The 19,648-nt window shown below is 35.4% G+C and overlaps 1 protein-coding gene across 8 annotated transcripts in view; it reads left to right on the top strand.

Annotated features, from left to right (window-relative positions):
* Positions 1-19,648, top strand: part of CRPPA (CDP-L-ribitol pyrophosphorylase A) — a 125,847-nt gene that overhangs the window by 47,135 nt on the left and 59,064 nt on the right. For all 8 annotated transcript variants that reach the window (XR_014690101.1, XM_084510968.1, XM_084510972.1 and 5 more), the window contains 3 exons: positions 156-260; positions 6,675-6,720; positions 18,946-19,043. Coding sequence is in view for 7 of the 8 variants with exons in the window: in XM_084510968.1 (XP_084367094.1) it covers positions 156-260; positions 6,675-6,720; positions 18,946-19,043 (249 nt within the window). In the remaining variant the exon portion in view is untranslated. The remainder of the gene's footprint in view (positions 1-155; positions 261-6,674; positions 6,721-18,945; positions 19,044-19,648) is intronic.

Here is a 19,648-nt window from a genome sequence, read left to right as displayed (position 1 = left end):
AAAGGTTTTATTTCTAATCCATCCTAAACATAGCACACGTTACTGTGATCTGGACTATTAAAATGCAAGGTCTAATTACCAAAAGAAAACATTTTATTACTTAAAAGTATGATTTTATTAAGATTAATGAAGACATTCTTTTTTAATTTCAACAGTGTACAGACCATGACCTGGATTACGGAACTGAATGTTTGCATCTGGCTCTGAAATACTGTAAAACAAATGCGAAACTTGTTGAAGGAACAGCTGACCTCTGGAAGGTAAATACAGTAATAATTTCTATTTTGTTATACATCTGTTTATATTACAAAAATTGACACTTCAGCAAAATTTAATATAACCGTAAAAGTTCAAATGTGTTTTAAAGTCTAATAGTTAGGCTTGTCTCTTCCAAATTTCAGAATTATGGAAATATGCAAATGTTAGATAAAAATTAAGAGGCCAACTTTCTTTGTGTAAATACTCAAAGAAATAAAATTTATACCTTCAGGAGCTTGAGAAAGTAAAGGTTCTTCCCACACCACCCACTGATCATCATTCTTCATGTGGATCAGCAGTAGCCCTTATGTCTTGAAGTAGGAAAATCATTGAAAAAGATCAGAGCGTGGGTTAAGGTTCTCAACTTTTGCAGCATTCATATTGCTAGACAAGATAATAAGAAAGATAACAGGGTCTATGATAATAGTAGCTACTTTTTGGGAAGCTATTTTCAAATAGAAGTATGGAGCTTAGTCTGAAATTTAATTTAAATTGAGAGAGTAACTGATTTGGTAATGGCTGTGGTATTAATATTCGCTTAAATCCATCATTGCGGTTGGAGACCATGTCACAAGTGTAAATTGCTAAAAGCATGGGTTAAGTTTCTGATAACTCTTCTGCATGTTTACTTGGATTTCAGAAAGCAAAATGCAAAATGAAGGACATTTATCCTGAACTCTAATACTGTATTCTGGCTTCTGGAAAGAAAAACAGCCAGCTTTACATTTACAAAAAAACCTCTATTGCTTTACTTAGTCCTCTGACCTTGAGTTGTCTTATGTTACTGCCTCTACCATTACCTATTAGGTGAATTTGGTTGGGTTGTTTTACTTCTTTAACCTCCCATTGTCTCTTTAGTCATAAAATAATCACCACACATGCTAAGTTACACTGCAATTCAATGGAAAAAATAAGTATTAGTAGGTATTAATATTATTAAAATTTCTGGTCCTTGTCAATAACATATTATTTGTTCATGTTAATTACCATATCTCCTAACACTGTTTTCGTATAACATAGGCTTCCAGTATTTGCTAAAATTCCAACAAATACTGCATATTTTATAGTTAAGGTTGTGCTAACTTTGAAATTCCTACTAAAATTCCTACTAAATTCATTTTGGTTTTGGATTATTATGAGCAGTTTTGAGCTCATTGTTATAGACAGACTTGAACAGATGTTAAATGAGATAATAGTCTGAGAATCTGTAAAACTATATATGTATATCTATAAAACTAAGAATATTCTTTTATGAAATTAGCTTTCACCTGCTTCCTCTAAATCCTTTGCCTTTTTTCATCTACTTTTTCTATGAAGGCATCACATTTTCTCTGATGACAAATACCATTCTAGCAACACTTCTAGAACAGTTCATTACACTCAGTAAGACTGGAAATTTTAGATCTCATCAAACAAGCTTTTAAATTTTTTGTTAACATCATTGTCTGATAATCTATTTGTTCCTAACAACTGACAAAACAGGTATGTATTCAGGTGCCAAGTGACATGTCCCTGCTGTTTTAAAATATTTTGCTTCATTGTTTTGGATTGTGGAACATTATTCTTTCTCAGTAGCTGTTGTGTCATGCAATTTTTAAGTGTTCCCTTTTTTTGTATTCATAAGTTGAAGGATCTGGAAGCAGCTCAAATCACTCCATCTGTCTCTGACAGTGAATTTCCTCCAATGGGACATGATTTCTAATAATATGACAATAAATCTTACACAGAAAAGTAATTTCCTGAATCTGCAGTTCAAATTTCCTGTGCAATTTAGCAGCAAAATTTAGTTATGCATTGGTTGCATACAATACTTCTTTCAGTATCTTTTTAGGGAGATAATCTTTCAGAAACAGATTATTGTCTGCTTTCCTATTTGGTCTTCTAAGAGACATATTGTGTTATGCATATTTGTATTAAATTTTTGGAGGGTTTTTATATTACTTTTTGGAGGGTTGCATTGTTTTTGTTGCAAAATATTGTGCTTACCTGAAAGGTGACAAAATATACCTATAATGTTCAGTTTGTTCTTTACGTTTATTTAGTTCTTTGCTATCTGTAAGTTCTACTGGTGCCCAGCAGGTGAAATGTAGTGTTTTAACTTAGAATGACAAAATACTTCAGATTGAAAGAAACAGCTGGATGTCATCTGGTCCAACACGGTACTAAAAATGGGGCCAGGTTAGTTAGATTAGGCAGCGTAAGGCTTTGTCCAGATGGGTTTTGAATTAATGCAAGGATGGAACTTCCACATAGTCTCTAGAACAATTCCAATGCTTATCCACCCTTTTAAGATACACTTTTTTTTATTATTATTTTTTTTTAATATAAGATCTGATCAGCATTTCCCTTTCTGCCTCTTGCACTGGGAAAGGATGAGAGGGAAGCAGCAAAAGGCTACAAGAAAAGTCTAATTTACTCTTCTCTATAACCAGTAATGTGACCTGTTCTCACCCTTAACCTTCTATTATTCAGGCTGAAACAAACAAGTTCTTTCACACCATCTTAGCACTCCTGTGCTGGACTCATTTCTAGTTTGCCAATTTGCCAGTGCTTTATACTGGAGAGAAATGGGAAACAGTACTCAGGTGTGTTCTCAAAAGTGCCGAGTACAGGGGAATAATCACTTTATAGACTTGCTGTCTCCTTTTTTACAGCCCAGTTGGTTGGACTCCTCAGCAAGGCTCCACACAGTTATCAGGGAAGTTTGTTAGCTGGTGATGTGATGGAGAATATCATGGAAAGGAGTTCCAGCCAGAAAAGACGAAAATATTGTGGATCAGTTGAAAGAGTCTCAGTGTTGACAGTAGTGTGCAGTGCATGGCAGTAGTAACAGCACCTATTTATGTGCAAATACTGTGCTGCGGGTAGTGCAGAAAAACTAATCTGCTGTACAAAGTATGAATAATGGTACTGGTGCCATATAATCAAAGTACCTATACCTACTTACATCCTATTCCGTATCTTTTGTAGCTAAGGGTCAGCGATGCCTTGTATAGCTTGTCAGGGCATTCAAAGTCAAGGGCATAAAAATGATGAGGTCTGCAAAACAGTAAATTGCTTCAGCAGCAAATTGATGTATAAGTTTAGAAGCTACAGAGGAATATAGCTCCTTTCTGCTTGACTAGCACCCTGGTATTGGTCTCGCTGTACCATAGTGTTTAGCCGTTCTGTACCAGAACCCTGTACCAGCTCCCTGGCAGGTGACAGGGAGCAGTACCATTAAAGAAGGCAACACTTCTGCTCTGTTTGTCAGTTTAATGAAGTGCAGAAGATGGCTAATTTTCTTAGCGCTTCCCTGTGAAATTGTTAGGAGCTGTTGCTATTTGTTACCTTTCAGAAGCAGGATTTTCTTTCCTTAGGTGTCACAATAATGTGATTTGTAATATGTGGTTGTTTTTTTTTTTTCTATGAAGTTTTTTGATGCTAAGATACATAATATTATATATACCAAGAATTGATGTAGTCCCAATGGCTTCAGTCGTTCCTGAAATGATGGCACTCTGGTAGAACTGTTAGAATCACAGAATGGCTGAGGTTGCAAGGGACCCCTGGAGGTCATCTGGTCCAGCCCCCTTGCTCAAGCAGGGCCACCCAGAGCAAGTTGCCCAGGACCACGTCCAGGTGGCTTTTGGAAAATCTGCAAGGAGAGACACTCCACAATGTCTCTGGAGAGCCTGTGCCAGTGCTCAGTTACCTCACAGGAAAGAAGGGCTTCCTGATGTACAGAAGAAAACTCCTGTGTTGCAGTTGGTGCCCAATGCCTCTTGTCCTGGCACTGAGCACCAGTCTGCTTCCATCTTCTCTGCACCCTCCCTTCAGATGTTTATACCCACTGATAAAGTCCTCCCAGCGCTCCTTTTTTCCTTGGTGAACAGTCCCAGATCTCATCCTCTCTTCATGGAAGTGCTCCAGTCTCTTGATCATCTTGTTGCCCTCTGCTGGACTCTTTCCAGTATGTCTGTGTCTCTCTTGTACCGGGGGGCCCAGAACTGGGCCCAGTTCTCTTGGTGCAGCATCACCAACGCTGAATAGAGGGGAAGGATCACTTCCCTTGACCTGCTGGCCATATTTTGCCTAATGCAGCCAAGAATACCATTAGCCTTCTTAGCAGCAAGGGCACATTGCTGACTCATGCGGACTAGCATCTACTAATGGTGCATAAAAAAATAGTATTTCCAAGTCACTTATAGTTCAAGGTAGTTTGTTTATTTTCTGGTAAGAAATTACAAAATTAAAATAATTTTTTTTTAGTGACCACAACCAAGCAGGAACAGTTTGATGTATTTAGTGTTATAAATATTTATAAGTTGCATTATAAATGTAGTTACATAATTGTAACTATGTATAACATATTTAGGATTGGGATGTCCAAAAAAGGAAAAAGAATGACACCATCAGCACAATGATTTCAGTTTGTCTGTACTTGACACCTTTGAAACAAAATGCCCTTAAATATTCTGGGGCAATATCGACTTAAATCAGGTATGAAATCATGTAATAGAATGTAATTGTTGGAGCCGTGTGTGTGTAAAATGCAGATAAAAATATCATTGTAACAACACTTTAAAAAGATCAATATACACATATATGTTGATTGTGTAAAAATCATCACCATTTCTAGAAAGATTATTTTCTAATCCTACAAAAATATCCCATACAAGGCAGATCTGTTTGATACCTTAGCATAACAGAAGGAAATACATCATTAAACTAAAATGCAGCAAATTTTGTATGTGTGATCATACCTTTACTATCTTTGTTTGGTAAAGAATTATGTATTGCATTTAAAATACTGTTTTGTAATCCCAAAATGGGATTTTTTGTTTGAGTTTGAGGAAAACTTTTAAACATTAAGAGAGAACAGCTTTGGGGAATTTTTAAACATCTACCTGGCTAGTCAAAAGCTGCAGCCTGACTATTGAAAGTGAAGGTGATGCTGCAAAACAAAACTACAAAATCCCTAAATCAACAAAACAAAAAAAACTTGGCCAACAATTTTGAGCTTTTTCCTAATATAGCAGATATTGATGGATTCCATATAACATAATAGCTTTACTAGATAGATACAGTATAGTTTGTTTATAATACAGAAAAGTAGAGAGATGTTTAATAATTGAGACTATTATGCCTTTGGGGAATAAGCGGCTGATGCTTTAATATTCTTCAATAGCAAGGTATTTGTGTTGATTTAATATGTGACACAGCAATATTCTGGAATAATGTTCAATAATGTTCAAAAAGTCTTGGAACACTGGATGCTGAAGAGGACCAAATGAAAATTAATGTTATCACAAATAATGTAAAATCTGAGTAATTAGAAGTTTGAATGAATTTGACTGTGAGTTTGAGTCAACAAAATAAGGGGTACACTGCGGAAGTTGTTTATCAAAGAGTTAACGGACTAATGTAATTAATGTCAACCAACTTTACTTATTTTGTGAAATTTATTCCAAACCTGTCTTACAAGATCATAGTGTTGGCTCATAAAGATGGTAGTGCTAATGTAATGCTCAGTTGGCAAAGTTCGACTTGTTGCTACATGGTGTCTTAATTAAAAATAGGATGACTGTAATTGTTCTAGTCATTAAATAGATTTAAAATTGGATAACTGAAACATTTCAAAAGATAATTCTTACCATGTGCATTTCTGCATTAGCTGCTATAGTCTCTGTTTAACATAGGTCTGATACACTTCTACTGATAAAGCTTGGAGAGGACACACAGTTTGAAGGAGATAGAAGTAAAAAGATAATTGATCAGAAGTAAACTAAAGCAAAAGATATGTTTTCATTGCAGCCAAATATCAAGAGGTATGACTAAAAGCAAAAAACACATGGGTCTTATCTGGAGAATTGTTCTAGACAGGCAGTGCCTTTGGAAAGTGTGGTAGGGATAACAGAATATAGCAAGTTTGCACTGAGGGCAAAATACCTTGTGTCAGCCATGGATATGGAAACAAGAGTCTCATTAGCCATAATAGTCTTACACTACTGAGAAATAACTAGGCTTCTCCCTGGCTGTTTTTTATGATCACAAGTCCTTTCAAAATGAATCTGTTTCATGATAAAATTGTAGAATAGAAATACATTTTTTTAAGAGATTGTGGAAAAGGATACATGAAAATAGTGGCCACATCATAATATCATGATTCTTTAAAGGTTTAAACATAGGTGTAGGTTTCATGTGAATTATAAGCAGATCTAAATATTTTAAAAATTGTTTCTCTCAAGTCTCCAATAATTTCTGCAACTACTGTTCTTATGACTTGCTAGTGATATTTTACCATAATTAAGAAATTGACAATATCATTTCTTTATGGTATTTCAAATTTAAAGAATTGCCTTCAGGGCATTGTTTTATTGGTTTTACATTCCTTCCTGCTGTGTTAAATCTAATGAGGCTTGTCTGTCCTTTAGGTGACCTACAAGCGGGATCTGTATGCAGCTGAATCGATTATTAAGGGTATGTGTTTGTCCTTGTGGCTGTCAGTTTGCATATTCCTGGGCTTAATTTAGAATTTCATATGCTGTTGTTTTAAATGTCCTTAAGAAAAGTTTCATGATGAATAAAATGTGCTTAGGGAAGTTGTTTTTGCTATCTGGGATACTTATTTTATATTATGCATTATTTACCTTTATTATTTACTTTACTACTGTTAGAATGGAGAACCGTGTAAAAAACTGTGTGCATAGCAGAATCAAATAAAGATTAATTTTGAATGGCTTATAAGCAATAAACAAATATGTTTGGTTTTGAGTTCCAGTTCAATTCTGAATATGTTCCATCTTTCTAATCTAAGTAGTAGACTGAAAAACATACATTAACTCTTTAGGGCTCTTCATTCTCTTTCGTACAATGACTTATTACATAAATTGATATAACAATGATATGATATTGAGAGACGTAAAATAATGGAGTATGGTTTGTTGGACTGGATTTTAACCTTTTCCTGTGCTGATACAGTGGTTTAATAGTGTAAAGGCTAAGTTTAATAGCAGTCTAGGGACTAGATTTAACACAATCTAGAAAAGGAGTCTTAAGCACTTCATAGTGAACACATTGATGGTTATTGTAGACCGATAGACACTGTGACTCTGCTTGAGTCCTTGTTGAGAACTGAGGGATAAACTAAACTGGTGAAGAGAGAGGGACTTCAGATTAAAAGTGTCCTTCTAGAGAGCGGAGTGTGGTTACTGTTGAAGAAAAGAGAGCAAAACCCATGTTGTCTTAGGTCACGGCGAGTCACTGTGGTGGCTCATGTTTTGTTACAAGATCCAGTGTAAGTTTAGCTTCTGGCTTGTGTAAATTAGTCCATTCTGAGTGCAGCTCTGTCATTGTAGACAAGCTAGAAAGCTTAAACGTAGCTCAGATGTTGTTATGATGTTCTGCATACTGCTTCTCTTGACCTCCAAGAATGCAACAAATTTGAAATTTCTGGTTATTATGGTAAACAAATGCTGCATATTCTAATATATGCATTTCTTGAACTACCATACTGAATTTTTCAGGAATGTGCTATGGAGATAGGATACTGGAAACCTCAGAAGTTCTGGTTTTGTCAGTGACTTAGCTCATGTCTTCAGAGCTGCCAGCCTGGAATTCTGGAAAACCTTGCATTGAGTAGGATTCTCAGAGGCAACGGACTATAGCTTTCAGATTTGAGATTTCCAAGCATATTAAAGGCAAGGTGACTAGAGTCATCAACATGAATTTACAAAGGGAAAATTATGCCTGACTAGTTATTAATTTCATCATGGAAGGCTATCTTTGTTGATGAGAGGAGAGCAGTGACTACTGTTTGTCTTGTTTTCAGCAAGACTTTTGACATACTCTCTCATAATGTCCTCATTGTCAAACTGGTGAAGTACAGACCAGAAAGGTAGACAACAATTTTGGGTTCCCAGTGAACAATAAATTGAACAGGAGCCAACAATGCACCTTTGTAGCAAAGATGATCTGACAGCCCCCTGGAGTACATCGGGCTAAGTATTGCCAGCAGGACAAAGGTGGTGATTATTCACCTCTCCTCAGCCTTGGGGAGACACATTTGGAGTGCTGGGTCCAGTTTTGAGCTCCCCAGTGCAGGAATGATGTAGACATACTGGAACAAGACAATGAAGGTAATGAAGGTAGTGGAGCATATTTCATGCCATTTTCATCAGCTGTTCTTGAGTTACTGAAATTGCTTGAGCTAATATTTTCAAAACAGTATTTTTAAACAGTTTGAGCTTATGGGATGTTTTGGAAATGTAGATGTGGTCTGATTTCAACTGGAAAAACATTTTCCAAATGTGCATTTTCTCCAATTTGTCCACTTATTTTGATATAGCTACAGACCTTATTAGACATTTACAATCTTTATGCAAACAGATTTCTTTCTGCCACTAAGAGTTTTTTGCAAATAAAATCTAGGTAAGTTCTTGAGTTGACCAAGCGATTATCAAAGCATTTTTGCTGAAATTAGTGTGTTCTTGGAAAATTAGTAGTAGTTTTCACTTAATTTTAAGTGATGTTTCCGTGGATAAAACAATTCAATTTGAATATAAATTTTAAAAGCTTGCATACTGTTACTGTGCTTATCACGTAAGTGAAATGACTCACAAGAAAACAGCAGGTAATAGAACAAAACAGTGTACAAAAAAAGGATATTATGGTAGAGTACGATACAAATTTAAGCCATGATTTTTGTCTTGATGAACAGGAATTATAAGTAATAATTTACCTTTAATGACAGTGTAATGGAACCAAGGGAGGCTTCCAATCTTTGAAGAGTGCAAAAGTAATTATATTTTTTAAATTTCTTTTTTTTTACCAGTCTCAATATAGATCCCATTCCACTAGTCATTATGCTTGTCCATAACTAACTAATGATCTGACTTGTCCCAGTGAGTTAAGTTCATTTAAATCATAGGTTTTTGTAGAGTCAGTACCAAACTAGAATAGTATTTAAATATGAAGAAAAAAAATATTTTCCGAGACTCTATTTGCACCACGTAATCTAGTAAAGTGCAAATTTGTCTACACCTGCATGATAGTTTTTGATGAGTTTCTAACTCAGATATTTTGTGCATGCTTTTGTAGTACAGACCTCTTTTAAATTCAAAGTATTACCTGGATTTGTAAGAATTGTCTATAGAGAAGAGAATTGCAAAAAACAATTCTCTCTGATTGCAGTGTTAATAAGGAAATGTAGAATCTGGTGTAGTTGCTTAGATGTGCTGTTTTGTTACAGTATTTGGAAATATTTGCTGTAGAAAGAATTATACTTCTGTGCTTCAAGCATGTTGAAGCCAGTCATGTCAGCATAAAATGGTGTAAATGCCATGAATCAACTGAATGAATGCAATACGTTGGTCATGTCTTGGCAAGAGGTTCAATATTCAACGTGGAAAAAAATCTCCAAATTTCATAGCAAATTCATAGTTCTATGTTAAGTTTGATCTCATTTTTCTTTTTCCTGCATATTTTTTCATGTACTTAGCATGAATATTCTCAATATTCAATGGCAATTTATCAGTTATTACTGGATCAGGTCGATCCATCTTCATTTCTACTTTCCTCAAACTTAACTGCAATACAAAAGGCAATTTATTGAGTGGTATCATTTAGTATTATTTGAATATTAAGAGCTATTTAGTTGAGAGGACCTTCATGATGTCCTGAGGATGTAAAAACATGAAAAGAAAATCAAAATCTGTGCTGACATTTTTTTTTAAAAGTTCTTGTTCATCATCTTGCAGTTTATTTGATCCTTTACTAGATACATTCTTTTGTAGTGGGCAAGGAGAAAAACAGATGGGCACCTTATGTAAAATACTGCTTTATGTAGCTGGAGTGAGAGAGAGCACCCTGCTTCCTTCCTTCCACTGGCCAGTTTGTTTGTGCGTCCATCTGCGCAAAATCCCCTGTGCAATGCCCTTCACAGGGCAGCTCCTGTGAAGGTGGAACTGAATCATCATGCTTCTTCTAGGGAAACTAGAGACAAGTGTAATATGAAAAAATGGCTTCTGCGATCACCCTTTGATGTCCTCTCATCCTCATGATGGTGACTGCATGTACTCTTAGCGCTCCTTCGTAGAGTATTTTGAAGTGCCTGCATGTTTATAATCTTTTTAAACATTGTGCTTAAAGATGTTTTAATAGTATTTTTTTGTTTTTACTGCTAATTTTATGTAACGTGTACACACTGTATTATTTCACACATAAAAATGCTGCTACTACAACCTTCATGCATACTCATTTCAATGTATATAGGGACTTCATTAATCTCATCAGAGAAGATGTGTTTTAATTTTAAAATAAGATCCCTACTAAACAGCTTTCTCTAAACTTGCCAGCCCAGAAATTAAGGGTGTAGTTTATTCAAGTGAAAGTCACATTTGCAAAGTTTAACTGTTCTATTTCTCTTCTCTTCTACTTATCACTGGAGCACAAATTCTCCTCATGTTGTTCATAGATACATATTTTACATGTGTGTTTCATTATGTTATCACAGTTGGTACAATCTTTTCCAGCTGTTGGTTGCGACAAAAGATTTATGTAGCTTAAAGTAGAAATGAAGACCTGCATGGTGGTAAATCAGGCTAATCCCTTGCTTGATCTTTACTTATATAGTGTTTTGTTACTGTGGAAGCATGCAATAAATCTGTTTAAGTAACCACAATAGTCTTTTATTCTACCTGTATGGAAAAAGTAAGTAAGTTTAAATGTGCTTTTTGCTGTGCTGCATGAGTTCAGGAAGGGGAAACCTTACATATCCTTTACTCTTTATGCAAACAAGCATAATAAGAGTCCTCCTTAGTTAATGAGGACACTCCACAACAGATTTATCTTACATAAAACCTCATTAAAGATAATTGAGTAGACAGTTAGCACCTGAGTCTGCAGTTTGACAGTTGTGCCTTATCTTTTCCTTCAAAAGGCTTCAAATATCAGATCTTCAGCTATGATATAATATGACTTATTTTTACAGCAGACGGTTGAGCCATGCAGATTAAAATTAGGTAAGTATTTTATTGACAGTCATGCAAAACTTCAAGTATATTTAAGGAGAGAATTTATATTTTGAGATAGTGAGCAGCATCCTATTGTTCCTCCACATTGTATTATTCAGTCATGTGGTTACAACAACCATGAGTTTGCTGAAGAAACTGTAGATTTACAGAAGAAATGTTGTTAGCTCTGTTTTGCTGTGTTGTGCTGTACCTGTGGGAAACCTTCAAGGACAGGTCACGTTCCAGAATGGCAGCCATCCTGTAAGCCAAGGCATACTATTAGACTTTTACTACTAGCTGAATAGTTAACTTTTATAACTGTGTCTGCTTTTCTCAGGACTGCAGAACCCACTACTCAGATCCATATAAAGTGCTCTGACTTGTTGTTTCCCCTTTGTATTTTCTCCCACAACTTTCTGCTGTGTGGTAGCTACTCAGTGCTGTTTGAGCCTCAGTGTTAGGGACCTGCTAGTGTCATGGAAGCGTCACAGAGACTGACAGAGAAGTGACCACAGTAAGAAAGTGGCAGCTGCTGTGCAGTGTTTCACTGGTCCCTGGAGAGAGGGAGGAATTCCTGGTTGCTGATTTTGATTAACTAGAGATATAAGCTTGGCTAGTAGGAGTCTCCAATATGCTAGTGGTCCAGCAAGAGATCCACATGCATGTGGTTTTCAGATACTGTTAGATCCCTTAGAGATATCCTCAGGGCTGGGGTTTCTGGATATGTTCTTCCTCTTTTCCCTTTTCCCTTCTTTAGGATGATGAGGAAATGTTAGTAACTTCCAGGAATAATAGTTATGGCAGGAATACCTACCTTCCCATGTGGAATTTATTATCTTTTGCCTTGCTAAAAGCCATTTTGTTGACATTGGCCACTAGTGTGTCTGTGACCTTGCTGAGCAGAGGTGCCAGTGATCTTTGTACAGGTGCGTGGTGTGGCAGGCCTCAGCAGTGCTGTACTGCTGGGATTTTCCTAGTTGACTGGAGAAGAGAGTGCCAGTTCCTGACACTATATATGACTTTGGGTGTAAGCTGTGTTACCTGTGGGATGGTGGTCTACATGACAGGGATTCTTTGTGTCGTTTTTGAAGATGACACAGGACTGAGATGTAGCTTTGTACACTATAAAGTATAGTCCCGTATACTTGGGTGAATTCAGACTCCAGCTTCAAGCCTTGTAGAGTACCTGAAGGCACAGTCCTGTATGATGCTGTGAGACTGGGTTGCAAGGGATCAGCTCTCAGTGTGCTACCTGGCATGTTGTCAGGGTCCCCCGGAGGAGTCCCAAGAGCTAAATGTGTGAGCTAGCAGGGTGCTAAGGACTAAGCACTGGCTCCCCATTACCAGGGAGTCTTCACAAATGATTTGTTAATAAGTGATCCAACTTACTGGATGCACATTGTATCACTGGATGAAGTTAGGAACGGAGAGTGTTTAATTTAATTTTGTGGTTAGTGTTCCAAATTTCATAAGCATCTTCATTTGTGTTTATTTGTGAGATGATACATTTCATATCACCTACTAGTGACTGAAAGTTTGGTTTCCTTTACCTTCAGAAAATGCCAGTTATCTTTTCTGTTAACCTGTTTGTTTTATTTAGAAAATCCATTTAAGCTCTATTAACAGTACTTGTTTTGATGAGAATTATTCAGCCAACTGTTCACTTTCTGGTTTTCAGTAGTGACTTGGTTGTGAAGTATGAGCTTAGTTCAAATGATCTTTAAATGCTTAAGTTTTTATGCTAGAATATTAAGGTTACTTTAGTGCCTGTGGACAGTTTTGCTAGGGAACATGTTCCTCGTGGTTCCATTTGACATGTTATTTTGCTATCCTGTTTATTTTTGAGGTACTCTTGCATTTTCTTGCATTTCTTTGTTTGTATATAAAATTATAATTATGTAACTAAGCAAACAAAAAATGATTATGGTAATAAATACCTGGCAATTAAATGTCTGAAGAAAATACAATTATCGTTTGATTATAATCATGAGACTGTTTCTTCAGTCAGCTGTATTATAAATGTAATTACGTAAGCAACAAGACCCAAATGTTTCATAGAAACACAGTTAGATTTTTAACTGCTGGCCTAATGAGATGTAATAATAATAGACAAATTTCAGCTTTCTAAACTTGACTCAGGTAGAGATAAGCAAAACATACGTGCATCCGTATATTTTTGTACTTCATAAATGTATAGGTATGTACATCATTCACATTCAAGGCAATATGAAGAAAGACTTTACTAATGCAAATAGATTGTTATTTATCTTCTGAGACTTTTCTTAAAACATGTCTTATTAATTTTCCTTATTTCCTCAAGTCTCTTTTACAACTGCATTATGAAAATCCGAGAGTCCTACCATTATTTTTAAAAACATTAAATTTAGCACTTTAGTTAAGCAGGTACGAACTTGTAGAGAATGCAGACAAGGTGGCACACGCCTATTTTTAATAGTCTTGAAGTAAGAAAACATCCTTTTACAATAAGGGTTACTCATCTAGAAATGTAGTTAAGATCAGCCTAATACAAAACATCCTAAAAAAATTTCCATTAGGACTACTGCCCTCAGGGTAAGTATCTTTGAACTCTAGTTTCAACATGTAAACTTTAAATGTTGCTTCTAATTTGGAGTTTGGAGTCTCTCCTCCTTGTTTTTCTTTTCTTAAGGGCCCTTCTTCTCCAATGACTTTTTCACAGATGTGCACTTGCAGATTGGGTATTTCACCCTCATATTTGGTTGTATAAATACTTGCTGTATGGACGTATACACAATTAAGTTTTGCAAGTATAAAGAAAAATATCAATATATATATATGAACTTTTTAGAGGTGTTGGGAGTTACTTAATATATTTTTTGTTATATGAAGAACCCACATAATATTTATTTTAAAAGTTTTTTTTTTTTTTTTTTTTAAGCAAAGGACTGATCTTGCTAGAGTTAGGCTGCAGTTTCATGGGCAGACTTCAGTGTCCATTAACTGGTGGCTTTTCTTCACTGTGAGACAAAAAATAAACTGGCAGGTGGGGAGGTGCTTTTCAGAACAGTTACTGTTGGATGAAAACAACCCTCTTCCTTGTCTTCTACCACAAAATATTCCTCTTTTTTTTTTTTTTTTGTATGTTAATATTGGTAGAGGCAGTGCCAAGTTTGGCTGTTTTTTTTTTTTTTTTTTTTTTTTTTTTTGTGGCTACGAAGACATATGAAATGGGTAAACAAAAATCATTAGATATTTTCGGTTACCTGTGTTGTATGAATAACAGTTTCAACTCATACTGTTAAGCATGAATGAACTAGATACTTGGCAATACTTATTTCATTTTTCTTATGTTTACAGTTCTACTGTAAACAACTCTGTTATAAGATACTGGAAATGCCAGGGAGAACCATACTGAATTTCCAGAGCAGTCAGGCCATTGCTGTGTAGAAAATGAAAATGGTGATAAACCAATTTCTTATTGTGGAATCACTGCAAAGTTTAAAACTACTTGATGAACAGAGTATGCTTCCAAAACAGTAGGAATTGTAATGACAGACCAAGAATGGGATGATATGTAAATACAGTGTATGTATACAGATATACATATATGTGCAATTTAAAGAAAAAAATATGTCTGTAGGCCAAAACCTACCCATTTGCAATTAAGTATTTTTATTCTTATGGTATTAATTCTGTAGGATGTGATATTTATGATCTTTATTTAAACAGTGGTATTATAATTGCTTGTTGTTTGTGGCGTGCTTTTCAGGGTAAACTTTAAGTAGTTTGTGAAAGCACAGTATATTTTCAAACTAAAGGTAATTCTGTTAACCTGTACAGTTTTTAATTTTATAATTTTGGGTCAGATCCTAGGATAAAGACCATAACAGGTGTTACTGAATAATAATGTGACCTAAAACAGTTTAATGTTGTGATGTTTTCAGGATACAAAAGCAGGGCATAGAACAATTGGAAATTAATTTCAATTTTAATCTAGATTCCCAAAAGAATTTTTAAGGTTTAAGAGATTTTTGTCTTGAAAGTTAAAATACACATTTAAACTAAAGGTGTATTTTCTCCATTTTAATTTCCAAGAACTTCAAATATTTACATCTCTCAGCTGAAATTCTCATATTTATTATGAAATTCTGAAGATTTTAGAAAACACTTTTTTCAAGGTGTATTGTTTATAGGCTTACTGTTAGCAAAAATATATTTTTATTATATTTTTATTTTTAGATATTTTTGTGACACTTTAAAAATGAATCTGCTGAAATCTACCTACACTTATTGGGCTGGAATAATCTTAAATGCCTAACATGCTGTATTATGTAGTCTTCTACTACAGATTTTCTTAGTACCAGTGTAGCAGTGGCAGAGAATCCAGGAGGACTATCTCGGCTGAATATTTAGGTAATACAAGCAAAACCCCTGATTAATGAATGACCTTTTAATAGCATTTTTGCAGGGTTGTTATAAGTGTTATTTTTAATATATGTACATAAATAATGTGTGCATATGAATTCTTGTTTTTCTGTCATGAGATATTAGAAGAAAGTGGGACTTGAATGGGCATTTATTGCAGGGTAACGACAGTTTTACTAAAATAATGACCACTAAATTGAATTCATTTATAAATTCATATAGGTGTATTTTAATGTTGCAAAATAGTTTAATGTGAAAATACATCAATACATGATAATGCTCTAGAAGCGGATCTCAGAAAATCTTTCATTATAGCTAGGAATGCCTCATCTAGGAAAAAAATACTATTTTTTCATGGAAGAAATTAATGCATACCAATAATGTGGAGGAGGGGAATGACACATGTAGGAAGTGCTCAGTATAGTATAGGGGGATAAAGAACAGAAACATTGGCACATAACTACCCAAAGTCTGCAGACAGAAAATATTAAGGGAAGATTTTGTGAAGCTGGGATTCATGCAACTAAATGCAGATATTTTTGACATCAAATATTTATATCTAAAACTAGTAACTGATAAGTCCCATAACAGCTGGTGGTGATCTACTCCATGTCATCTAGAGAATAATTAATCTTATTTGAAAGCAAACAACTGAAACATGTCAGATAAATTGCTTCCTAGAAGTGCCTCTTTGTTGCATATACAAGGTGCTTGGTGTGGGCAGTTTAGGTGCAGGTGTCTGCACTAGGGATGCCTGAAGTAGGGAAGGAACAATACCACCAGAAAATCTTTGCTTTGTCGTGTGATGCAACATTAAGGATTCTACTGTAGAGAAAAAGACATTTAATGGAATGAATTCTGAAATTCTGATTTATCTTCAATGAAGAAAATTCCTTCCACTTTTCTGATGGAGAAATTTAATGTTTAATTGCTCAGAACTATGGCAGCATAAATGAGTTTTAACTATTTTTGATTTCATGCCAAAATATGCTCTGAATTCATGTTAAATGTGTTGCGGTGTTGGGAGGATTACTGCTTAATCAGGTGCAGCTGGGAAGAAGTCAAGAGTAAATGGGAGACAGGTGTTGGGAAGAGGAGGTTTCCAGGGAAATAAGTTTAAGATAAGTGGAGGAAGAGGAAGCCAAAGCAAGAGAGATTTTGATTAGGTAATATAATAAGAGGGGGGAGGGGAAAAAAAAAAAAAAGGGTAGATGAAAAGGAAGGTAGGTCATGAAAGAGGGGAAGAGAAGTAGAACAGTGGTGTATGGTTGGAGGACAAGAGCTAATGAAAAAAATTGTAACAAGAGAAGTTCTAGCTCAATAAAAGGCAAAACTTTCACCACGAGGACAGTGGAACATTGAACGTGTTGCCTCAAAAGGTTGTGCAGGCTCCATCCTCAAAGGCTTTCAAGATCCAGGGGATTAGGGGGCTGAGCAACTAGGCCTGGCCTCATAGGTGGTGCTGCTTTGAGCAGGAGTTTGGAGATGTACTGAGGTCCCTTCCAGTCTGAATTATCAATTGGTCTGATGAAAAGCAAAATCTTGTTAGCTGATAATTTGCATGGTTCATGACATGGCTTTCCAGACTGACTGACTGATTCACCCAGACACAGACTCCTGAAAACCAGGAGTGAAATATTGCGTGTAGCCAGCAGACTTGAGGAAGTCAGAGGGAGCTGGGAGCCAGCATCCGGCTGCCTTCCCTGCATTCGTGGTGGCTATGCTGAGTGACAGCTCACTGGATCAGCTTCTCAGAGGTGGGACACAGGCTTTGCCTCATTGAAGAGGGAGGCTATACTCAGCCTTCCTTCCCATAATACAGCAAAGGAATAGACCGCCTAAACTAACGTAAGGACTTTATTGGCCCTTGATAGTGTTGATATTTAAATTGAAAGTGTTTTAAACCTCAACTAGAGCAGAACTATTGCTTTGTTATAATGATTTTATAAACAATGATTTCCCAGATTTTCTCTGTACATTTTTCTTGATCATTTAAAAGCATGCAGTATTTTTCCAATGTGTACATTATCGTTACTTTCATTTTTTCATATTTTAGCACTGCATTACTCCTCCAGTGTTTTCACATTTCATCACTTTCTTTTCTTCTTTATTAAATTTAACCTGCAACTCTTAGTCACCATTTTGGGAGTCTTCTCTCCCTTCTCATGTACATTACAGGAAGTCAGAGGTTTAAGGAGAATGGGAGAGGAGTGAGGTGGGTTTCTACAGTTAGAATCTTTCAGCAGCCTCTTGTGAGGTTACATTTGACACTGCTTGTTGAAAACTGACTTATTTTAAAGAAGAACTGTTGAAGTGTTGGTGCCTTTTTGGATTCCACAGCTTTCTTCCACGTGTAGATTTTTGTAATAGCTCCAATCTGACCTTCTTAGTTAAATTACCTAGTTCCATAGAATCTGAGTTCTTGAAATCAGATACACCAATCTATTTTATTATGTACATCTTTCTTGTATCAGTAGGGTATCTGCATTCCTTGTACAGTACTAAATTAACGTGGCTTTTGCACTCTTGATTTCAGTCTACTGGTTGCTTTCTGCTGATAAGAAATTAATTCAATATAGTTTCCCCATTGACCCATTCTTTTAGACTGTAAAGTTATTCTGTAGTAAGTACAAGCCAACTTTGATGCACATTCAGGATATTTTTGCCCAGTGAATCTATGGGAAGATAATTTCTCCCACAGTTGTGATATTCTGTGATTTCCTGTCCTCTGAGAACTGGCCATGCATTTTTTTATTCTCACTTTCATCTGGTTGTGATGTTTTTTATGCAGATATTTACTGTTCTCTCTTCTATCTCTACCCCACCCCATTCTTGCTAACTTAATATAAAGAGAGTCGCTACTGTGATTTTTGTAGACATGCAATGGATATTGGCCATAATAAGTGTCCTTGATTCATAGAATCATTTTTGGGGATCCTCAGTGATTAATTCACTGTTTCCACTCACAAGAATTGTTTTAATTACAGAAGTCACTTTCTAATAATGCTAACTCTGTGTCAGCTTAACAATTATTTTTTGAAACAAGCCTTTGAGTTTACAATAGAAACTGAGACGTTTACTTAAATAATCTTAAATGCATCTGATTGAACTTATGTTGTGTGTAATTATGTATAAGAGCAAACAGACAAAAAAACCTTTCCACATGCAACAAATGTGTATCTTTTATGGAGGCTTGTTTAAAGAGCAGTCAAAAGACATGAGTATATGAATTGGACATTATATTTAGCAGATAAGTAATTATTTTGGCTTTTATTTTTCTTGATAACAGATAACCTCTCACAACAAATTTGTATTATCACTGATCTGAAGGAAGCTGTTGCACAAGTAGGTTTTCTCCTTCACGAATCTCTGAAAAGCCAAGTAAAAGTAAGTACATCTCTGTGATTGTAAACTGTGTGATTAATTTAAAGTTTCTTGTTGTCACAACATGTAAGAAATGGTATAAATTCTGAATAGAGAAACTGAGACCTTCTGTGTCATTTGAGTATTTATTAAAAAGGATTAACACCAGGTGTGGAAGTTACCAAGAAAGAAGCATCTTCTGCTTAATTATGCTATAGAGAGGAATCATACAGATGCTCTTTAAAATGTTTATATTAGATTAGAGGAGAAATTGGATCCAGAAAAGAGAGGTCATTTTCTTTAGCTTTTACGAATTCAGTAAGCCTGAATTGTTACAAATATGTTACAGAGGAAATGCTTTTGTTACTTTGAAGTCTGAATTAAAGTCTAAATGAATTAAAGAGTAAGTTGTATTCTTGCACAATTGTGAATGCAAAGTTAATCAGCCTTTTTGCAGAGAGATATGGAAGTACACTTCACTCATACTGAATGCTTCTTGAAGCATTGCTGTAGAATATTGATGGAATCTTCCACTGGCATTTAACTATCTTTTCCTTTCCCATTATTCTTAATAATGGGACTATCTCATATTTTCATTTTCCCAAAGATGATTAACATTTAGTAATAAG

This window comes from Aythya ferina (assembly GCF_964211825.1).
Source record: "Aythya ferina genome assembly, chromosome: 2".
NCBI lineage: Eukaryota > Metazoa > Chordata > Aves > Anseriformes > Anatidae > Aythya > Aythya ferina.
Note: the sequence above shows the minus strand (reverse complement) of the source record. Positions and strands in the feature narration are given on the sequence as shown.